The sequence below is a fragment of the Bubalus bubalis genome, chromosome 6, assembly GCF_019923935.1.
Source record: "Bubalus bubalis isolate 160015118507 breed Murrah chromosome 6, NDDB_SH_1, whole genome shotgun sequence".
NCBI classification, from domain to species: domain Eukaryota; kingdom Metazoa; phylum Chordata; class Mammalia; order Artiodactyla; family Bovidae; genus Bubalus; species Bubalus bubalis.
Window position 1 is genome coordinate 85854176 of NC_059162.1, and position 17738 is coordinate 85871913.

The window sequence follows — 17738 nt, forward strand, 5'->3', positions numbered from 1 at the left end:
CTGGGAGGTGGGTCATAGAGGATCCTGCTGTGATGTATGTCAGAGAGTGTTTTGCCTATGTTCTCCTCTAGGAGTTTTATAGTTTCTGGTCTTACGTTTAGATCTTTAATCCATTTTGAGTTTATTTTTGTGTATGGTGTTAGAAAGTGTTCTAGTTTCATTCTTTTACAAGTGGTTGACCAAAGTTCCCAGCACCACTTGTTAAAGAGATTGTCTTTAATCCATTGTATATTCTTGCCTCCTTTGTCAAAGATAAGGTGTCCATATGTGCGTGGATTTATCTCTGGGCAAACATCAAAGCTTTATTCAGAGTTTTATTAAAGAAAAAATGTTTTACTGCTTACAGAGTTAAACCACAGTAATTCTATTTAAAATGAGCCACAACTAAGTTGTGGCTAAGTTAAAATTCAAGTACTAACTTAGAAAATTTAGCTATGAGCATGTCCACCTACAACTCTTGAGAAATTTGTATGCAGGTCAGGAAGCAACAGTTAGAACTGGACATGGAACAACAGACTGGTTCCAAATAGGAAAAGGAGTACATCAAGGCTGTATATTGTCACCCTGCTTATTTAACTTATATGCAGAGTACATCATGAGAAACACTGGACTGGAAGAAGCACAAGCTGTAATCAAGATTGCTGGGAGAAATATCAATAACCTCAGATATGCAGATGACACCACCCTTATGGCAGAAAGTGAAGAGGAACTCAAAAGCCTCTTGATGAAAGTGAAAGTGGAGAGTGAAAAAGTTGGCTTAAAGCTCAACATTCAGAAAACGAAGATCATGGCATCTGGTCCCATCACTTCATGGGAAATAGATGGGGAAACAGTGTCAGACTTTATTTTGGGGGGCTCCAAAATCACTGCAGGTGGTGACTGCAGCCATGAAATTAAAAGACGCTTACTCCTTGGAAGGAAAGTTATGACCAACCTACACAGCATATTAAAAAGCAGAGACATTACCTTGCCAACAAAGGTTCGTCTAGTCAAGGCTATGGTTTTTCCTGTGGTCATGTATGGATGTGAGAGTTGGACTGTGAAGAAGGCTGAGTGCCGAAGAATTGATGCTTTTGAACTGTGGTGTTGGAGAAGACTCTTGAGAGTCCCTTGGACTGCAAGGAGATCCAACCAGTCCATTCTGAAGGAGATCAGCCCTGGGATTTCTTTGGAAGGAATGATGCTAAGGCTGAAACTCCAGTACTTTGGCCACCTCATGCGAAGAGTTGACTCATTGGAAAAGACTCTGATGCTGGGAGGGATTGGGAGCAGGAGGAGAAGGGGACGACAGAGGATGAGATGGCTGGATGGCATCACTGACTCGATGGACGTGAGTCTGGGTGAACTCCGGGAGCTGGTGATGGACAGGGAGGCCTGGCGTGCTGTGATTCATGGTGTCCCAAAGAGTCGGACACGACTGAGCGACTGAACTGAACTGAACAACTAGAAAACAGGAATATTATCTTCAAGCTTAGCCAAAAGACAATATAGAACTCTAATTTCTGAGAGAAGAAAAACAAAAAAGGTGAGCCCTATACTAGTCTAAGATTTCTCTCTAGAGGTAATTTTCATACCATGGGATAGGGAGGTGGAAACAAAACAAAGCCTGACATTCTAGTGGATTTGAGAAGATAGACATCAGAAGTTCAGGAAGGTCAAGGTAGTTGGGATTTGCAGAGTAGAAAAATGAAGAGGTGAGAGCTATGGAAAGAAAGAGCTCCAGAAATCTGTAAAGTAGTTCCTTTGACTCTTTGGCTGAACAATAATTTGCACGTGCATGGGTGAAACTCTATGAGATTAAACAAAAATGATTTTCAAGGAAACAACAATCCAGGGAACTATAAACTGAACAATTCCTGAAGATTGCACAGGGCCAGAAACAGTTGAAAATCTCACCAGTAAGAGTGAAGAGACCATGACCAGGTTAATACAGATAAGCATTCAATAAAGACCTCAAAAAGGTCACAACTTAGTAAATCTAAATAGTCCAAGAGGAGAAAATAACTCTAGATCTGCCTTCCATTTCCACAAACCATGAAAGAATCAAACTGATTCACAAGTATCTTAACTGTCTGTGAGAACAAAATCCAACACTGTAAAGGAATACAAAAAACCTCAGCACTCAATAATAAAATTCATACTATCTAGCATCCAATAAAAAATTACTACATACATGAAGAAGCAGGAATATGTGAACTATAATTAGGAGAAACCACAGTCAATAGAAAGATGCCCAAAAATGAGAGATGAAAGAATTAGAAAACAAAATGTTAAAATTGCTAGTTTAAAATGTTCAAGGATTTAAATAGCAGGAATATAAGAAAGCTAATGATTTATTTAAAAAAAAACTAAATAAAGAGACTGTTAATGGATTTTTTAAAAAGCAAGACCTATTAGGTGTTCACAGCATTTTCAATATAAACAGAGAGAAACTAAAGAAAAGAAAAAGACAACAGGCAAAAAAAATCATAACAAAAGTGGTTATATCAGTATCAGACAAATTACACTTTCAAAGAGAAAATATTACCAGGATAAAGAAAGTCATTTCATAATGGTAAGTAGATTCATTCATCAACAAGACATAAAAAACTAATGTACGTAAATCATATAACATAGATTAAAATTACATGATTAAAATATTTGCAGATCTGAAAGGAGAAACTGAAAAATCCACAATCATCATTAGTGATTTGAAAACTCCTCCCTTAACTGACAGAATAATCAGACAGAAAATCAATAGAGACATAAAAGATGTAAACAGTACTATCAAAGAAGTGAAATAATCCATACTTGTAGAAATGCAGAATGTATGTTATTTTCAAGTGTACATAGAATATTCACCAAGACAGACTATATATTAGGTCACAAAATAAGTCTCAGTAAATGTAAAAGAATTCAGAGTATGTTCTCAAACCAAAATGGAATTAATTTATAAATTAATAAATAAAAGATACATAGAAAATCCTCAAATATTTAGAAGCTGAAATACTTATTCTAATCTACTCAGGGGTCAAAAGAAAAATCACAAGAGAAATTATCAAATGTTTTGAATGAAATGAAAATAAGAACACAGTATGTTAAAATGTGTGGATGTGGCTAAGGCAATGCTTACTATTAGGGAAAAGTGCTTAAAACATCATTTAAGCTTTCACCTTAAGAAGCAAAAAAAAAAAAGTGCAGATGTAAAGAAGAAAGGAAATAATAAAGATCAGAAAGGAAATCAACAAAAAAGAAAACAAAAGCTGCTCATTTGAAAAAAAAAAAAACTCAAAAAATGGAAAATCAAACCAGATTTATCAAGAAAGAAAATACAAAAGACATAAATCACCAGTATTAAGGAAGAAAAACTAAAAACAGTTCAAAGATTCATCAACAGGCTAAGCAAACTGTAGTAAATCAGTGTAATGAAATACTAGTCAGCAAAAAAAAAAAAAAAAAACCTACTAATACAGGCAATGTTGATGAGTCTCTAAATAAAACATTACGCTGAGTAAAAGAATACCAAAGAGTTCATAATGTCCAATTCCATTTATATTGAACTCTAGAAATTATAGAATCCACCTGCAATGCAGGACACACCGGTTCAATTCCTGGGTCGGGAAGATCCTCTGGGGAAGGGATAGGCTACCCACTGCAGCATTCTTGGGCTTCCTTTGTGGATCAGCAGGTAAATAATCCGCCTGCAATATGGGAGACTCTGGGCCTGGATTGGGAAGATCCCCTGGAGAAGGGAAAGGCTACCCACTTCAGTATACTGGCCTGGAGAATTACACGGATATAGTTCATGGGGTCACAAAGAGTCGGACAAGACTGAGCGACTTCCACTTTCTAGAAATTAAACCTACAGTGACTAAAAGCAGATCTGTGGCCATCCAGGGCCAACTTAGGAGTGAGGATTAACTAGTAAGGGGAATACGTACATGTTTTTGGTTAATGAAAATGTTCTATGTTAGATTATGATGGTATAAGAACACATGTAACTATCAAAACTGCCACTATACACAACAAAATACAGCCTTCAGTTAGTTTAAAAAAGAAGATTTAGTTGAGCTTAGTGCTAACTTCAGAACCAAGTTTGGGTCATGTACACCAGGCATTCATCCTGCATACCTTTATTCTCCAGTTGTCACCAGTATCTTCTTTAATTCGGCTTAACCAAGGTTCATCGAACCAAGCTACATCACTACAACAAAAATACAAATGAACATTAAAATGTTTTTATGACATGAAAATACCACATCTAATCAATAGATAAAGTTATTTTCCATCTTAAAGGCTGTCCTTACCAAGAACAGTAAATATTATTTAAAATGAACCCATTGAATTTTTTGTTATTTCTAAGGGTTTCTTTTGGAATTTCTCATAGTAAATGAATTAAGTCATTAACATCTTCAATTTAACAAAATTTACTAAATAACTCATACTAGGCACCCTGGTAGCAGGTAGATGTAAAAATCCCAACCTAAAGGGAAAAAAAGAAAACAATTTAATGTATCTACTACGTGTCAAGCATTGTGCCTAATGTTTTTCCATATCACTTCATTTTAATATAACAGTAACTTAGTAAACAACAACCTCAGATATGCAGATGACACCACCCTTATGGCAGAAAGTGAAGAGGAACTAAAAAGCCTCTTGATGAAAGTGAAAGTGGAGAGTGAAAAAGTTGGCTTAAAGCTCAACATTCAGAAAACTAAGATCATGGCATGTGGTCCCATCACTTCATGGGAAATAGATGGGGAAACAGTGGCTAACTTTATTTTTTGGAGCTCCAAAATTACTGCAGATGGTGACTGCAGCCATGAAATTAAAAGATGCTTACTCCGTGGAAGGAAAGTTATGACCAACCTAGATAGCATATTGAAAAGTGGAGACATTACTTTGCCAACAAAGGTCATTTTAGTGGAGGCTATGGTTTTTCCAGTGCTCATGTATGGATGTGAGAGTTGGACTGTGAAGAAAGCTGAGTGCTGAAGAATTGATGCTTTTGAACTGTGGTGTTGGAGAAGATCCAACCAGTCCATTCTAAAGGAGATCAGCCCTGGGATTTCTTTGGAAGGAATGATGCTAGAGCTGAAACTCCAGTACTTTGGCCACCTCATGCGAAGAGTTGACTCACTGGAAAAGACTCTGATGCTGGGAGGGATTGGGAGCAGCAGAAGAGGGGACGACAGAGGATGAGATGGCTGGATGGCGTCACTGACTCGATGGACATGAGTCTGAGTGAACTCCGAGAGATGGTGATGGACAGGGAAGCCTGGTGTGCTGCGATTCATGGGGTCGTAAAGAGTCGGACACGACTGAGTGACTGAACTGAACTGAACTTAGTAAAGGGTCTATGATCCCCAATCTTATTCCTTTAGTGAACTGAGGATAAGATAGTAACTTGCCCTAAGTGACACTGCTGCTGCTGCTGCTAGGTCACTTCAGTCATGTCTGACTCTGTGCGACCCCATAGACGGCAGCCCACCAGGCTCCTCTGTCCCTGGGATTCTCCAGGCAAGAATACTGGAGTGGGTTGCCATTTCCTTCTCCAATGCATGCATGCACACATGCTAAGTCACTTCAGCCATGTCCGACTCTGTGCGACCCTATGGACAGCAGCCCTCCAGGCTCCTCTGTCCACAAGATTCTCCAGGTAAGAATACTGGAATGGGTTGCCATTTCCTTCTCCTAAGTGACACTAGTACATAGCAAAGTTTAGTATTAAATTTGTTAAGCCTTAAATTGGCATGGAAGTCCAAGACAAAGAGCTGCTATATCAAATTATTATGTATTTAATAAGGCCTTGAAGAATAACATCTGATTAAAAATAGTCAGCTATAATAAAAGATTATATTCTAAGCAACATTTGGAGGCTTACTCTGAGTAAAAAATTGGATGAGATTAATACAAAGATGAAAAATTTATTATCCTCTTAGAGAAATAGCTACTTAAGGGAGAAAGTAAAGAGCACCCTTATGGCAGAAAGTGAAGAAGAACTAGAGCCTCTTGATGAAAGTGAAAGAGGAGAGTGAAAAAGTTGGCTTAAAGCTCAACATTCAGAAAACTAGGATCATGGCATCCAGTCCCATCACTTCATGGGAAATAGATGGGGAAACAGTGGAAACAGTGGCTGACTTTATTTTTCTGGGCTACAAAATCACTGCAGATGGTGATTGCAGCCATGAAATTAAAAGACTCTTACTCCTTGGAAGGAAAGTTATGACTGACCTAGATGGCATATTCAAAAGCAGAGACATTACTTTGTCAACAAAGGTCCATCTATTCAAGGCTATGGTTTTTCCTGTGGTCATGTATGGATGTGAGAGTTGGACTGTGAAGAAAGCTGAGCGCTGAAGAATTGATGCTTTTGAACTGTGGTGTTGGAGAAGACTCTTGAAAGTCCCTTGGACTGCAAGGAGATCCAACCAGTCCATCCTAAAGGAGATCAGTCCTGCGTGTTCATTGGAAGGACTGATCTTGAAGCTGAAACTCCAATACTTTGGCAACCTGATGCGAAGAGCTGACTCATTGGAAAACACCCCAATGCTGGGAAAGATTGAGAGAAGGAGGAGAAGGGGACGACAGAGGATGAGATAGTTGGATGGCATCACTGACTCAATGGACATGGGAGTGGGTGGACTCCAGGAGTTGGTGATGGACAGGGAGGCCTGGCGTGCTGCGCTTCATGGGGTCGCAAAGAGTTGGACACGACTGAGCGACTGAAGTGAACTGAACCTCAAACTAAGGGATGCCTGGAGACCCAGAGACTAGAAACAGCAAGGTAGGATCCTGACCTAGAGGTTTTGAAGGAAGCATGATCCAGTCAATACCTTGATATAGGATTTGTAACCTCCTGAAAGCTAAAGAAGATATTTTTGTTGTTTTAAGCCACATAATCTGTTGCACTTTATTATGAAAATCCCAAGAAATGAATACAGTTGTAGTTACAGGTTTTCTCCCATGTGTCTTTAAAATAGCAAGTTTCTGCATTTTTTAAAGCAACATATATTATTTATTTGGATTAAAGATAACAAATACAGAAGTGTAGAATCCTACCAACAATTTCATGACTCATCATGTCTAAGTCATATACTTTGGGAATTGATTTTTACGACTGTATTATTTAGAAGTGTATCTGCCTCAGGTAACTAATGAAAGAATTATTCACTAGATTTTGCTATTTCCTTAAAAAAGCAAACTTTCCCATCTCATTTTCTGTAACAACTTTGATGTGAGTCACAACAGCCATCAAAGAAATACATAATAAATTGGAACATATATAAAGTGCTTTGAAGTGTTCAAAGAAATAAAGTAAAATTTGCTTTTTTTTTTTTAAAGCAGGAATATGATATACTGACCCAACTAAGGGAAAATATGTGCTGTGAGTTTCACTGTCTGGAACCAGACTTCTAAAAAGCTTACAAAAATGGAAGGGAGTTCAAAAGAAAAATAAATTTAAACTGGCTCTTATAGGATAAGGAGGTTTACACATCTCAGTTCAGTTCAGTCGCTCAGTCGTATCCGACTCTTTGCGACCCCATGAATTGCAGCTCGCCAGGCCTCCCTGTCCATCACCAATTCCCAGAGTTCACTCAAACTCACGTCTTTCGAGTCGGTAATGCCATCCAGCCATTTTATCCTCTGTCGTCTCCTCTTCCTGCCCCCAATCCCTCCCAGCATCAGTCTTTTCCAATGAGTCAACTCTTCGCATGAGGTGACCAAAGTATTGGAGTCTCAGCTTCAGCATCATTCCTTTCAATGAACACTCAGGACCGATCTCCTTTAGAATGGACTGGTTGGATCTCCTTGCAGTCCAAAGGACTCTCAAGAGTCTTCTCCAACACCACAGTTGAAAAGCATCAATTTTTCGGCACTCAGCTTTCTGAGTGCCAACTCCCAACTCTCACATCCATACATGACCACAGGAAAAACCATAGCCTCCACTAAAAGGACCTTTGTTGGCAAAGTAATGTCTGTGCTTTTGAATATGCCATCTAGGTTGGTCATAACTTTCCTTCCAAGGAGTAAGCGTCTTTTAATTTCATGGCTACAATCACCATCTGCAGTGATTTGGGAGCCCAAAAATAAAGTCTGACACTGTTTCCACTGTTTCCCCATCTATTTCCCATGAAGTGATTGGACCAGATGCCATGATCTTCGTTTTCTGAATGTTGAGCTTTAAGCCAACTTTTTCACTCTCCTTCACTTTCATCAATAGGCGTTTTAGTTCCTCTTCACTTTCTGCCATAAGGGTGGTGTCATCTGCATATCTGAGGTTATTGATATTTCTCCCGGCAAGTACGTGCAAAAACAAGTAAATGAAGCCAGAGGTTTAGGGCCAATTTTAGGTCACTGTCATTTGTTTTATGAAGAAAGAAAGCTTTCTGACTGGTTCACTCATATTATTCCTACAGAAAAGCTATTAGAAGATGGTAAGAGACAAAAGAGAGAATAAAAAAAGAAAAATCGGAGAGACAGAGGAGCAGCAATAACAACAGAATCCAACACATTATGTAAAAATGAGTTGGTGATAAAGGATACAGTTTAACTAAAATTGACCTGACCCTACTCTAAACATCAGGTATAGTACTGGCATATAGGAGGTCAAAGAGCCATATGTATATCATCATATAATGGTAAAAACAGCTCTCATCTACTATGTTGTAGTGTAAAGCTATGAAAAATGCTTCAATACATATAAATAACATTTTTGGATATCAAAGTAAGTGAACATTCATCAGCCTTACATCTATGACAACCACAAGATAGCTATATCTACACCAGTAACCACAACAATAAGAAAAGGCCAGACTGTACATTAAAACAATGATGAACTTCCCAAATCAACAAGACCATGTTCACAATTCTTGTGTGCATGCTAAGTTGCTTCAGTTGTGTCCAATTCTTTCTGACCGTATAGACTGCAGCCTGCCAGGCTCCTGTGTCCATGGGATACTCCAGGCAAGAATACTGGAGTGGGTTGCCATTCCCTTCTCCCGGGGATCTTCCCAACCCAGGGACTGAACCAGTGTCTCTTATATCTCCTGCTTTGGCAGGTGGGTTCTTTACCACTAGCACCATCCAGGAAGCCCAATTCTTAGTTTGGACCAATTAAATCACTTTAAAGACAATCTATATACAGGTCAGGAAGCAACAGTTAGAACTGGACATGGAACAACAGGCAGGTTCCAAATAGGAAAAGGAGTACATCAAGGCTGTATATTGTCACCCTGCTTATTTAACTTATATGCAGAGTACATCATGAGAAACACTGGGCTGAGAAAGCACAAGCTCGAATCAAGATTGCCGAGAGAAATATCAATAACTTCAGATATGCAGATGACACCACCCTTATGGCAGAAAATGAAGAGGAACTAAAACGTCTCTTGAAGAAAGTGAAAGTGGAGAGTGAAAAAGTTGGCTTAAAGCTCAACATTCAGAAAACGAAGATCATGGCATGTGGTCCCATTACTTCATGGGAAATAGATGGGGAAACAGTGGAAACAGTGGCTGACTTTATTTTGGGGGGCTCCAAAAGCACTGCAGACGGTGATTGCAGCCATGAAATTAAAAGACGCTTACTCCTTGGAAGGAAAGTTATGACCAACCTACACAGCATATTAAAAAGCAGAGACATTACTTTGTCAACAAAGGTCCGTCTAGTCAAGGCTATGGTTTTCCCAGTGGTCATGTATGGATGTGAGAGTTGGACTGTGAAGAAAGCTGAGTGCTGAAGAATTGATGCTTTTGAACTGTGGTGTTGAAGAAGACTCTTGAGAGTCCCTTGGACTGCAAGGAGATCCAACCAGTCCATTCTGAAGGAGATCAGCCCTGGGATTTCTTTGGAAGGAATGATGCTAAAGCTGAAACTCCAATATTTTGGCCACCTCATGCAAAGAGTTGACTCATTAGAAAAGACTCTGATGCTGGGAGGGATTGGGGGCAGGAGGAGAAGGGGACAACAGAGGATGAGATGGCTGGATGGCATCACTGACTTGATGGATATGAGTTTGGGTACGCTCCAGGAATTGGTGATGGACAGGGAGGCCCGGTGTGCTGCGATTCATGGAGTCTCAAAGAGTCGGACACGACTGAGCGACTGAACTGAACTGAACTGAAAGCCAATCAGGGTAAAAATAAAATAATTAAGAAATATTTTTAAGAAAGCAGGGAAGTAAGGCATACTTCAGAATGACTGCCAAAAAAAAAAAAATGTTAACATGCTAAATTTATCTTTAAGTTAACCATAAAATCTGTCTATTCTAATTAGATCATTTTAAAGATTCAACGTAACTAAGATTATGATAATGTTTCAAATTGTTTTTTTAAGATGGTAAAGAATTTCTGCTAACCCATTTTTTGCTAAAGCATTTTTCAGAGTCAATCATAAAAAAAAAAACCTTTACAAAAATGATGGCAATAATTAAACAATTTCTGACATCTAAAGCCATGTAGCAGAGATAGGATTCATTGAAGATATATTATCATGAACATCAGCTAGTACAAAATCAATATGAAAATTAATAAATGATGACTATAGCATTGGCCCTCTTTGTCTTATTAAGAGTACAGTTCATACTGTGGGTATTATAATCCTAATCCTCTTACAATGCTTGGCAAAAATGGTGAAATAATGGATTAAGGCTCTTCTGATATTGTATAATTACTTAAAATGGGCCCAAGCCAAACAGAATCTCTTTACTGGGTAAGGTTCCCTAGCATTTGTGAGCTAAAATTTCATTTATAGAATATTTCATTATTGGTGGATTCATACAATTGCTATTATTAATTCAAATATAAATTTTAAATATAATATTTTTTTCTAAAACCAGTATTTCATGTTTGAATTATCTAAAAAGCAATGATCTCTACGCATTGATACCTTAAAATGACAATAGTATAACTGGAGAAAACATTGTAAGAAATTACATCCCTCATTTAACCTGCTTCTTTCCTAGTAACTGTAACTTGTGAACATCACCAGAACAAGTTTAAAATTAAACATCTGTTGAATAGATAAGAATCCTGATTGGTAATTTAATTAAGATGTATCTCTATGAATAAGCAAGAAATAATCAGATGGTAAAACTTTTTGTCCCCTAGATGCATGAATACCTTGATACCATACGCCTGTCAGCGCTAAAAAGGATCAAGTTTCAGTAGCCTTACAATATAATTATTTTAGGAAGAATCTGAAACAATACTTACATTTGATGAAGAACTTGTGCCATGGCAACTCCACTAGTCAGCTGTTTGACATCCTGACAGGGTGCAGCAGTATTGAATGTCTGCAGCTAAAATGACATAAAGCAAGTTACTTTAATGCCATACTCCTCACTCCACTGAATTTATATACATGAATGAACACTAGAGAGAACGCTGTCTGCCAAACAAAGGAAACTGTACTAATAAGTTTCTATAACTGTGTTATATTTTTATAAGAATAAACACTTAACATTTGATAAAACCACTGAATATTATACCTAAAATATTCAGATATATTGATGTCATATATGAAGTACTTCAGAATTTCTGAAAAATACATGTAGAACTCTTAAGAGAGTCATACTTTCTGTTTTGTCAATTTTTAGGAGAATAACATCAGGAAAAGAACTTTAAAACAACCTAATATCTGCAAGTTAAAATTTCATTCATATCACTTGCTAGGAAAACAAAGGCTACAAATGTCAAGTTTAACACTACCTAGTTTATCACTGAGCTCTAGGCAAGACTTCTGCCTGCTACCAACAGTTATCCTTAGAGCATGAGCAGTCCAGGGCGCACCTTCAACATCAAGTTGTTTCTATCTAGTTCGGTGTTAGATACTACTAACTTTCCAAATCTCTGTTAAATATTCATGTATATTTTGAAAGGAGAAGTGAAATGGCGGCAGCTCTTTCTAATAGGTAAATACAAGATAGAAGAATTATTTAAAAGCAAATTACAATAGAGCTAAATGGATTATATATTTTCCAGAAATCCAATCTCAACTTGTAAAGATCTTAAATATACTATGATTCTCTTTTCCCACATTTATTCATCTCCTTTACTATTCAGTTATTCAATTCTAATTCCTTAGTTTACCACCATAAAACACCTTTAGTGGTTGCTGTTTATTTTGAGGTTCTAGAAATCTGTCTCTATTATCCTAACACAACATGGAAGATTGACAGAAACTAACTCGAGCCACAATTACATTCAAAGCACAAAGATAAAGATACTTTCCTGAGCTTTCTACTGTACATAGGGCACTGCAGTATAAGGTGGAATTACAAGGAAACATTACCAGGTTTCCACATTCAAGTAGCTTCAACTGAGAATTCAGGAGAGGAGAAAAAGACACAAATCATTTCTAGAAGATGCCACTTCTTCTCCCATGACTGCAGCATGCACAAAATGTTCTGAAGTGTGTACGAGCCAGCTAATCAAACTAGGGTATGTACTAGAGAGATGATTCCAATGGATGGTCTTGAGTACACAAAAGACCAGGAGAAGGAAGCTTTAGGAAATAGCAACATAGAAAGAGTACAAATACAAGAAATGGTGTTTTTAGGTAAGGCATAGTTCAGTATTAATGGATTTCTACACATTTCAGTGCCAAGGGAGACAACCAAGGGGCACAGGTTAGAGCTTGGAAGGGCAGTGGTAAGAAACTTGGAATTAACCTTCAGGGCATTATCTATATTATAGGGAAACAGCAAAATAGTTTCTACCTCACAAGATGGTTGTGAGAATTAAATAAATTAGCAAACACAGTGTACTCAGATCTGTGTCTAGCACATGGTACAAATTCAACAGCTGTTAGCACATTACCTGTGAGTCAGGGTTTCTTAAAGTGTGGAGTCTAAGACAACATGTATCAGAATTAGAAAATCCCCAAGTGATTGTTATGCACCTCATTTTTTTAGAACTATTGCTCTGGGTGATGAAGAGTCACTGAAGAGTAACAAGGGAGAGACATCTTTAGTATGTTGTGCAGAGCAGTTAAGAGTGACACAGAGAAGGAGAGAGAACAGCTTTACGCCTGTGTCAGTTAGAAGGCTCCGGCAATGGTCTTTGTGATAACCTGGGATGCTGAGATGAGTTACCATAATACTGACTGAGAGGACAGCGTGAATTCACGGAATATGTAAAATACAAAGTAAAAAGGATTTTGCAGTTGAGTGGATGTACAAGGAAGAAAAACCCCAGGGTTTAGGGCATTTTTCAAAGGAAGATAATCATATACTTCCAGGTAAAATGTGGCTTCCATTTTTCAACCCTTCCTACTTATACTTTACACCATTAAGTTTCTATAAAATGGTTATGACTAGTGATTTTAAAAAGACAATTTCATGAGACACAGAATATTAGGCAAAATAGTAGAGAAGTATGTAAAAGGAGTAAATACACAGAGTGCCTCAAGGCCCACCACACCCAAATTAAGATCGATTTCTCCTTTTTACAGCCATGAAAAGTATTTCCTGTAAGCTTTTAAACTAGTTACAAAATAGGTAACAGAGAATGTCATTTCATTTGGCTAAACTGAAAGACTTTACAACCAAAAGTGTGACTAAATTATAAAGCCCAGTGCGGGGAGTATAGCCAAAGCAGCAGGACGAAAGAAAATGTATTCTTTTCAGACTACTCTTCATAGAGGTGAAGAGGCCGAAGTCTCTTTGTGAGTGACCCAAAAATGACAGACAGGGCTTCCATCTCTAAACACAGTTCTCTGGCAAATAGCATCTTACTGTCTTCTTTATTTTTTAAATAAAGCAAATGATCAGAAATGTGGAAATGCTGTTCCTGAACTGCTTCAATATAAATGTCAAAGAAATCAAGAAAGAAAAGGGGTTTTCACAACTGAAAGTCAACAAAAACTCAACTTTGAGTCAGCTCTGGTTTCAAATTCTCTTCCTCCAGCTGCTCATTTCAGAAAGAGGATCACTGCTTTGAGTTTTAAGATCTTTATAAAAACAATTCAACCATGCTTTTTTTTTTTTTTTTTTTTGTAATTTGGGCATATCCAACACTCTAATTCTATTGGTGAAATCAGAGTCCAATGAATTTAAAATTTCAAATGTCACAGAGCCAAAAGGCAAAATTAAATTCACCTTCACACACATACCTTGAACTCTCTCCACCATGTAAACGATGCTAAATTTATCTTTCAGCCCTGAATTTTTTTGCTAAGTGGCAGTATAACATTTCGAAGAATTAGTTATTTTAAGATGAATTTCAAATCATAAAATCTAACTTTTAAAACACTGCCAAAACAGGCATGTCTCCACCTAACCAACTCTTCTTGGTGACTTCTCTGTTAAGGATGGTTCCATTGTCCTAGAACAATGTGCAGCACTGAAAGATCGCGGTTTACTAGCAGCTGTGTTCTCTCCTCCGTTATAACTTTTTTTCTTACCTTCTATCTCCTACAACTTCCTCTCAACAGGTTAACATTACTTAGATTGGCAGGGAACACATTAAGAGTTCAGGGATATCATGACAACGTGTCTTCCATTACCATCTTTCAATCTATCATCAAAGACGACCATTTATATTACTTCTAAGGGTTCTTCTCTGTGTCTTGAAAACTCATTTCTCCTGATTTCAATGTGTTGGAATTCATCAATCCTCTATGAAACAGTTAAAAATGTATCCCTGGTACTTAGTAGTGAAATAATCAATGGTGAAATATTAGTCTTCGAGATCAGGACCAAGAGTAGTATATTTACTATCATCATGTTGATTCAATGTTGTACTAGAGATCCTAGTCAGTTTTTGTTCCTGGGGACAGAACAGAAAACAGGTAGGGCAAGGGCTCTGTCCCCAAAGTGCAAACAAGATGACTTCAGAAAATATTAAGTGTTTACAGACACAACAAAAAGGGGTTAGCAGGTTACAATGGGATATGAGTAGGGTACAGGTAGGTCACTCACTGTCACAGTGTCTCTGAAAGACGACACTAGACCCAAGAAATGAATGGTAAGAAGTCAATCAGCCATTGAAAGAACTAGAAGAAGGATATTTCAAAGAGAAGTTAAAAAGCTGTGATACATTTATAAATAAAAACAAACAAAAAAAACCCCACACAAATGCTTATCTTCCTAAAGAAAGTCAATGTAGTATGGGAGCAAAGAGAAGCATGGCATGAGGGCAGTTTGTAGAAAGTTGGAGAGGTAAGCTAACACTAACAGTGAAGTGGCTGACAATCAGCAAAAATACACAGATCTACCTACTACACCAATTAAAATAGAAGATTCTTTTGATTATTCTTGATATCTTTCTTCCTCAGTGTCTTATACAAAGTAGGAACGTCACTATTAATACTGATTAAAAGAATGGATATAGTCACCAAATAGTTTAAATTTTTAAATAAAATTCACGAAAATCTTATACTTCACCACCAACCCTCATATAAGTCAATGACATCATGAAGACTAAGTGTACTATAAGTCACACGTTTAGAGCAACAATGCAACAGATTAGGAAACACCCTTTAATTAGTCATTTACTAAACCACACCATTAGAAGTAACTGCCTTGTTTCACGACAACCTTAAATATGGCATTTAAACCCCATACTAAGTTTAAGTGAAAATATGGGTGAACAGTCAGCTAACTGCTTTTAACTCAGAAACTCCAGATGCTTGCATTTTACTTAGAGCAAAAACTTTTTACCTCCAAAGTGTAAAGGTAGCTTTACATTATGGTTATTTACAAGGGAATTCACATACTGCCAGAAACATTCCCTGATTTCTTTCTTTTGAATTACATGCATTGAGAGAGAGAGAAACTCATCAATTACTGCCTCTTAATCTAGTCTGTTTACATTCCATTCTACACACACTCCCCGACACAAAATTAAAAAACTGCTTTAGGGGTGAGCATCACTGACTGCACCTTGTGGACCACGGAGCGTCAGACTTGCCCAATATGGATCAGAAGCCACACCTAAATGTCAGCTCTCTCTGATCGCTGAGCACTTCCAAAAGCTGAGACACTTTTGTTGATCGCAATACTGAGGACAGATTCTGTCTGTCCAAACCCAACATAAATTAATAGGACTACCAAGTGCGGATAAGGTGCAAACGAAAATGCCAAGTTTTTTGTTTTTGTTTTTTTTTTCTTTAAAGAAAATGCTTGTCCATTGGAAGAGGAGGGGAACCAGTGAGAAAAAGAGAATACGAGCGCCCCACCCCCAACATTATCTTCTGATTCACGCAGGAAATATATACGTGGAAACATCTCTTCTAAGAGGCCTCTACAAAAACGGATGTCCTGGGGTCCGGGAGAAGCACTAACCCATGAACTAAAACCACTTCTTTGCCACCTGCGTCCAAATTAGAGCTAGGTGGTTGCAGTGGGAGGGAGGTTTCAGAGGGGGCTCTTCACTCCCAAGTAGCATAAAGGTCTCTATGAGAAGGCTGTTCTGCAGACGTAAGGCAAGGATGCCCGTGGTCCAGAAAGTCTAGGGCTTGGGCGCACAGCAGGGGGGAGCAAATGGCCCAGCGGGGAGTAAACGGATGGGCTCTAGGCTCCCGCCACAGCTGTCAGGAGCATGATCAGGGCGGTAAGACAAGTGTCCTTCTTCCCGCTCCCCCACCCCCACTCCCAGCTCCTTTTACCCTCCCCGCTCCCGCCCGCGAAGACAGAAACACACGTACGCACACTCACTCACCTACGCACACCTGCCCCGCGACCCGCAGGTGGCACTCTCGAGGTCAAGGGCGACTGGAGACGCGGAGGGCAATGCGCGGAGTCCGGGGCGCAGGTGACCGTCGCTCCTTCGCAGGCTAACCTGCGAGAACCAGGCACCACCCCACCCCCCCGCCCGAGGAACTCGCCGCGGCCCTTCGGCCCGATTCGCCCCCTCGCACTCACCCAGATGATGAGGCTGTCGCACAGCGGCAGCTCGGACTGCGGAAGCGGCTGCGTCTCTTCCATGGCCAGGACCGCCGTCGACTACACCGCTGACGCCGACACCTCCCTCCTCCCCGCGCTCCCCCAGGAGCCGGCGTCGAGGACCTGCTTGCCCACCAGGAAAGCTCAGTAGCCAGGCCCCGTGCCCTCGCCGCTCACGCGCGAAGCCTCGCGCGGCCGACGTCGCCGGCGTAACGCCCTCCTCGCCGTTGCCCCCGCCCCACTCCGCAGTTCGCCCCCTCCCGCTTCTGGCCTGGACTGCGCCGCACGGCACCTGAGCCCCGCCCCCTCCCCTCCCCTCCCCTCCCCTTCCCTCTCCTCCCTGTCCTCCTCCCGCCCCTCCTTCCCACCCCGGCACACCTCTGCCTGCCGCGCTGAGTGACCTGGGCGCGCACCAGTCACAAAGAACATAGGTGCCTGAGAGGGACGGGTGGGGCGGGGAGGGGGCGGGAAGAGCGGGAATTGGTTGAGCAGGAGGGATTGCTGATTGGACGCACCCTTTGGGCTTTGACCAATCAACGTGAGACAAGACTGAGCCTCCTAGTGAGAGCTCGAGCGGGTGGGAAGGGGTTTATGACCTGGCAGGTGCAGTTAGGGCGGGGGGCAATGAGTGCGCGTGCGCGATGGGGCGTTAGTGAGGTAGTCGATCGCGTAGTCCCAAAGGCACAAGTGGCCACGGGGGCCTAGGAATGTGTAGGAGAAACTCCAGGCAGCTTCCCGCCTCCTTGCGAGTAGGGCAGCTCCTGGCTACACCTGTGGAGACCGACAGACTGCTTCCACAGCGTCTTCAGAGATAGAGCCTACCAGTGAATAAAAACCATGCAGAGAGGGAAAGCTAATGTTCTAGGCGCTCAT

The 17738-nt window shown here is 39.9% G+C and overlaps 1 protein-coding gene across 5 annotated transcripts in view; it reads right to left on the reverse strand.

Moving 5' to 3' along the window:
* HOOK1 (hook microtubule tethering protein 1) overlaps positions 1-17334 on the reverse strand; it is a 73683-nt gene extending 56349 nt beyond the window's left edge. For 2 of the 5 annotated variants that reach the window (XM_044944915.2, XM_025288609.3), the window contains exons 1-3: positions 16845-17124; positions 11194-11279; positions 4111-4183 (exon numbers count right to left, since the gene is read on the reverse strand). In XM_044944915.2, coding sequence (XP_044800850.1) covers positions 4111-4183; positions 11194-11279; positions 16845-16907 — 222 coding nt within the window. In that variant the 5' untranslated portion in view covers positions 16908-17124. Of the gene's footprint in view, positions 1-4110; positions 4184-11193; positions 11280-16641; positions 16795-16844; positions 17125-17243 lie in introns of those variants that run through there. The other 3 variants (XM_025288608.3, XM_025288607.3, XM_025288610.3) reach the window with 3 other exon arrangements.
* Positions 17335-17738: the final 404 nt, after the last annotated feature.